We start from the raw sequence: 6,505 nt of genomic DNA, 5'->3' as shown, positions 1-6,505 counted from the left end.
TCCTCACTTATAATTCCACATGAAATACAGTATAAGTGGAATTAAAAGTTTGTTCCAGAAATAGATTGTAAGCTCCCATCCCCTTATTCATAACAGTGTAGACCGAAATGGGATTTTATACCAGAAAATACGGATCTATCAGTGGTCTCAACAAACAAATATCTTTCATCGCCATTCACCCTCCAGAGGAAATCAAACTAGTCTCATATTCTTTCAAAACATTTTTTTTATTTTAGTCCCTAACATTAATCAAATATTTAGATACTATTTCTAAAAAATAATCACAAACACCCGGAGACCAATCTAACATAACAGTGACACTGATAAAACGCTGGGGGCAGGGGGCGCGGGTTAGGTTATTTTTCTTTTTGGGGGGACAGGCTGATCTGTACTGCATCCGCTAATTCCCATCACCTGCCGCCTTGGTCCAGAAGGGATGTTGGGGTGTTCGGTGGTCCGATGATTGGCTGATGGACACGATACGGGGTGTATGACCTCTATACCCCTTTGAATAATGCTGCCTAGGGCTGCCAGTCCGTCCGTCTGCTGGATCTGTAGGAGGTTCAGAGACAACGCTATCTGGGACAAGATGGCGTTCTGCTCCTGCATGAGGATGTTGGATTCTTGCTGATGGGACGACAGGTTATGTAGAGTGCTGTTTATAGTGGAGAAGTTATGGTCTGGTGCCTCCGACTCTGACTCCAGAACCAGATCTCTATCTTCCATGGCATCAGAGGGCTGAGGCAGATTCTCAGGGGAAACCATGGAGGGGTCTTCAGAAGAGTCTTTGCTGGAGTCCTCAACCAAGTCCTGACACCGAGGAGAGAAGCCGATGATGACCAGGGACTCGTTCTGGACACACTCTATGGGTTCTAAATACATAAACAGTTACTGTGTTACCAGACAGAATATGTACAATCTAATATACAATTAGATCTCTAACAATGCGATGTGACGGAGCATTTTATAACTGGACATTTCCCATAATCTGAAACCCTGGAGATGGCAAATACTGCTCTATGTTGCTCCTCTATAATCCCAGATCCTTCCTCTCTCTCTGCTCAGGCTCCTCGGGGGGCGGAGGTGGTAAATACTGCTCTATGTTGCTCCTCTATAACCCCAGATCATTCCTCTCTCTCTGTTCGGGGCCCCTGGGGGCCATAGATGGTAAATAGTTCTCAATGTTACACCACTATGCTCCTCTATAATCCCAGATCCTTCCTCTCTCTCTGCTCAGGTTCCTCGGGGGGCGGAGGTGGTAAATACTGCTCTATGTTGCTCCTCTATAACCCCAGATCATTCCTTTCTCTCTGCTCGGGGCCCCTGGGGGTCATAGATGGTAAATAGTTCTCAATGTTACACCACTATGCTCCTCTATAATCCCAAATCCTTCCTCTCTCTCTGCTCAGGCTCCTAGGGGGGCGGAGGTGGTAAATACTGCTCTATGTTGCTCCTCTATAATCCCAGATCCTTCCCCTCTCTCTGCTCAGGCTCCTGGGGGGCGGCAATTGTAAATACTGCTGTATGTTGCTCCTCTATAATCCCAGATCCTTTCTCTCTCACTGCACTGTTCAGGCCCCTGGGGGCCAGGGATAGTAAATACTGTTCTATGTTGCACCTCTATAATCCCAGATCCTTTCTCTCTCACTGCACTGTTCGGACCCCTGGGGGCCAGAGATAATAAATACTGTTCTATATTACTCCATCATGCTCCTCAGTGATATGTGAACACAATATGAGGTATGGAATGAAATGGGTGTGTAGTTCTAGAGTCGACATACAGGAAATAATTACAGAGTTTATTTAATGTGCCGGACCCCACAGTCACCAACAGTTCATCTTACATTAAGGTATCGTGTATCAGTTACTATTAGTCAGGTTGCTATGGTTACAGCACATTGTTAGGAGTCAGATGCTGGTAGTAAAGCAGATGATTATAAGAGATATAATGTGGTATAACTAGATTACATGCTGATGGCCGTGCTTATATCAGGACAGGTATAGGGTGTGGTAGACGGACACTAGAAGAAACCGAGGTTTGGAATCTCACCTGTTAGATAACTGTATAACAGAATTATTGTGAATTTGAGAGACTTTATATCTGGTGTGCCCAAACACTACAATATATAGGAGAGCTACCATCCACCGATATACAGGGAACGTTTGGGAACTGGTCAGCCGTGAAGATGTTTGGACAATGTTTCCTACACATAATGGCTAATGGGACCACCAGTCTGATCAGGGTACATAAGAATGGATGACCACAGTGCGCGGGTATGAGGTCAAATACGCAGGGCAGGTTTTGCACCCGCTGTACTTGTTTAAGCTGCAACATGAACCTGCTCTACATAGTGATGTGAGATCACACGGATAAAATCCCGCAACAAGCTGCGATTATGGTCCGTCAGACACCCTGTACATTTACGTGTTATGGGGTCATGGGGGTCCATGTCATTGGGGGTGGATGTCTTATGAGAAGTGTCTCTGTCTAATAAGGGGTGGGTCTTGGTGTCATTAGAAGGGTCTATATCTAGTAGGGGATCGGTGTTGGTGCCTTAGAATGGTGTCTGTAATTAGAAGGATCTCCAGGTCCATGGACCTTCAGCTAAATCACTGCTCATATTAAGATTGTGCTGAAGAAACAGGATAAATAATTTGTATGGGCTTAGCATGTGAAGGCTTCAAAGTCAGTCCAACATCTACCCCTAGTTCTGGTCTTTCTGGACAGCAGAGAAGCAGCCTCGGTCCTAGATGACAACAACTGCTATGTAACAAGAGAACAATACTTTCTACGGTCATAGGTTTTCAAACATGTCATACACATAGCCAGAATACATGAAATAAGACTATTTACCAGCCTCCGCCTCCTCAGGCAAGTCTTCTTTGTCCTGGTTCCACTCCACCTCTTTGCTGAACTCCGGCTTGAAGAAATCTCTCAGTCTCTGCTCGTACATGGCCAGTCTCAGATGTGGCGGTGGACGACGCCCGGTTTCTGCTACATGGGCCGCAGCCTCACTTAGCTTCTCATTCATCTTACGCTTGGCATCCTTCCATCTCTTCTTGACTTTATCGCTGGTGCGGGAAGCCACTCCTACCGTGCTGACTTCATTGGCTATGGCTTGCCACATGGCATTCTTAGCAACGCTGGGGGTGATGTCAGCCTCTTTGCCAAAAAGCTTTGAGTAATTCTCGATCACCAGGTCCACAAGGACATCCAGTTCTTTCTCAGTGAACTTTACGATCCGCAGACGCGGGACTCCGAGGTTGGGAGATGAAGCCGACTGAGATCCATGTGAATTAGAGACCTGAGTCACTGGGAACTGAGAGGGGGGTGCGGTATCACTGCTATCTATGTTCGGCTCACCCGCATCTGTCATTTTGGCAGAGAACAAAGTATAGTTTAGAGATATCTGCCATGAACCTTTGGCACAGGCCTTTTGAGGACAATCACTAAGTGGGCCAAAAAAAGCCTGGAATTCTAAAGTCATGAAGTTAAATAGAGGTTAAAATTCTATCCTGCACTGGGAATACAGTAAATTAAGCGTTATGTTATCCCTGGCTGGAGAGCTTTCATGGTCATCAACTTCGTATTACATGATCTCTGCCTTTCCCTGACTCCTTACCACTATCAGCTCAACCTCGATTGTCACAATGACACCATCCTTCTTTTATCTTCCCTCCCAGACCAAAATCTCATGCCATTAACCCATGCCCCCTCGTCTCTTTGACTTCCCCCTCTATCCATCTCACATAACAGCGGAGCTCTGCTCCCACCAGTCCGTGTCCTCTTGTCCTGGACATTAACTCCGTCCTGAACCCGATTAATGATTTCACCCCACTTCTGTAACCTCCACGTGTAATTCTGTTTATCCGACACTGAATCTAGTTTATTAGGGATAGTGGTGTGCCCCCGAAGAGATTGGCTCTTTAACCCAGATAATTTAGCCATAGTTTACCCTTTGTTGGGACACCTTATTGTTTAAAGAAGAAAATAACTGATAAGCCATTAGCAGTGATGACATTTTACATTGTTTCAGAGATCAGTGGCAGGAAAACGAGATGAAAGTACAGGCAGGAACAGCGATATAGCGAGAGAAAACCTCTCCATTCTCTGATAAAACTCTGCTATATGACTGATGTCTGCTCGTGATGGAAAGGAAATAACTCACAGATTAATAGTCGTATCTCTAAGCGCACACACACACACACACACAAACACACACACACACAAACACATAAAACTCACTGCACATTTCACACAATAATACAAACATGTCTTATGTAGAAAGATTCCATGAAAGAGCTGAATTCTCTCCAGAAAATATTATACTGGAGCAAATCTGATGGATTAAACTGCTCAGTACAGAACGTAAGACATGGACGTCTAGAGATGGCTGTACACAGACTTGTTATATCAGATTACACGTAGAGTACAGTTTATTCTGAGTGAGTACCAGCAATATTATACGTGTGTCCAGAGCTAGCTTCTCTCGTAGAGATGCCAGATGCTATACAAATCCATGCTACTACTCTAGTTCACGGCTTAGGGCTGATGGCCACATACGAGACTGTCCAAAGTACATATGATCTAAGCTTTCCTTATACCCAGAACACTGGGTAAGACAGTAGTCAGAGTGACCCCGGGGGTGGTACAGTAGTTACAGCCACAACCCGCCCCTGTGGTCCTGTAACATTGAACCGTTAACGAAGGTCTCACAACCAAATCTATAGGTCATTTCTCTTTATTCATCCTCTTGGACCTCTCTGCAGTCTTTGACACCGTCACTGTTTGGCATTGGTCTGCATAAAACGGTCTATTCTTGGCTGTCCTCCTACTTTTCCTACTTCTGACTCCACTACCTATCGGGGTCCCTTAAGGCTCTATTATTCGCCCCTTCCTCTTTACCCTGTACACTTGGTTATCTCATCAACCATTTTGGTTTCAAATATGACCTCTATGCTGATGACACCTCTCCCTTTCTCATGTGTCCAGCTGTCTTTAAACTGAATCCATCGCATTTTCACCCCAAGTTCCCTCACCTCATTTTTATAACTCCTGACAATTATAAAATGACCCTTTCCTCTGTCAGACAAGTCCGCTGCCGAGGAGTTATCCTCCACTCCACCTTTGAAACGTCTCCAGGATCAGACCTTTTCTGACATAAATAATTCTTTCTCACTGCCTACCAGTTCTCCTCACCTGCCCCCTGCACACTGACTCCCCATTCTGTGTGACCCGTTTGTCTGCCTCCACAGCTAGACTGTAAGCTTCATGAGCAGGATCCCTTCCCTTGCGTTCCCCTCCTCTTATTACCTATACCACCATACCCTGGTATCTTCCCTCCATCCTGCTATCCGCCGGGTACAGGCTCGGCTGGTGCTGATCTGTCTATACCGTCCCCAGCTTCTTACACTCCTACTGCAAGTTATAAGGAGCTGCTACACTCCACCCAGCACTTCCTTCTTTATATTGTATCGTCCTGTAATACTACGCTCTCTGAACAGCACTGCACACCAATAATAAGAGCCGGGCCCCTGTGGCCCTATCACGTTACACTATATATAAAATCACAGTCCAGGTGGTACAGTAATAAGAGCCGGGCCCCTGTGGCCCTATCACGTTACACTATATATAAAATCACAGTCCAGGTGGTACAGTAATAAGAGCCGGGCCACTGTGGCCCTATCACGTTACAGTATATATAAAATCACAGTCCAGGTGGTATAGTAATAAGAGCCGGGCCACTGTGGCCCTATAACGTTACAGTATATATAAAATCACAGTCCAGGTGGTATAGTAATAAGAGCCGGGCCCCTGTGGCCCTATCACATGTTACACTATATATATAATCACAGTCCAGGTGGTATAGTAATAAGAGCCGGGCCCCTGTGGCCCAATCACATTACATTATATATAATCACAGTCCAGGTGGTACAGTAATAAGAGCCGGGCCCCTGTGGCCCTATCACATGTTACACTATATATAATCACAGTCCAGGTGGTATAGTAATAAGAGCCGGGCCCCTGTGGCCCAATCACATGTTACACTATATATAATCACAGTCCAGGTGGTATAGTAATAAGAGCCGGGCCCCTGTGGCCCTATCACATGTTACACTATATATAATCACAGTCCAGGTGGTATAGTAATAAGAGCCGGGCCCCTGTGGCCCAATCACATGTTACACTATATATAATCACAGTCCAGGTGGTATAGTAATAAGAGCCGGGCCCCTGTGGCCCTATCACATGTTACACTATATATAATCACAGTCCAGGTGGTATAGTAATAAGAGCCGGGCCCCTGTGGCCCAATCACATGTTACACTATATATAATCACAGTCCAGGTGGTATAGTAATAAGAGCCGGGCCCCTGTGGCCCTATCACATGTTACACTATATATAATCACAGTCCAGGTGGTATAGTAATAAGAGCCGGGCCCCTGTGGCCCAATCACATTACATTATATATAATCACAGTCCAGGTGGTACAGTAATAAGAG

At 45.5% G+C, this 6,505-nt stretch overlaps 1 protein-coding gene across 1 annotated transcript; it reads right to left on the bottom strand.

Annotated features, from left to right (window-relative positions):
• Positions 1-208: 208 nt before the first annotated feature.
• LOC142127211 (uncharacterized) lies at positions 209-3,547 on the bottom strand. Its single transcript, XM_075194335.1, has 2 exons — positions 2,855-3,547; positions 209-872 (listed from the first exon to the last, which is right to left on the bottom strand). Exons 1-2 carry the CDS (start codon positions 3,486-3,488, stop codon positions 352-354), a joined length of 1,155 nt encoding a protein of 384 aa, XP_075050436.1. The 5' UTR covers positions 3,489-3,547; the 3' UTR covers positions 209-351.
• Positions 3,548-6,505: the final 2,958 nt, after the last annotated feature.

Source organism: Mixophyes fleayi, unplaced genomic scaffold, assembly GCF_038048845.1.
Source record: "Mixophyes fleayi isolate aMixFle1 unplaced genomic scaffold, aMixFle1.hap1 Scaffold_29, whole genome shotgun sequence".
Taxonomy (NCBI): Eukaryota; Metazoa; Chordata; class Amphibia; order Anura; family Limnodynastidae; genus Mixophyes; species Mixophyes fleayi.
The sequence above is the reverse complement of the archived record's forward strand: the minus strand, read 5'-3'. Positions and strand labels throughout refer to the sequence as shown.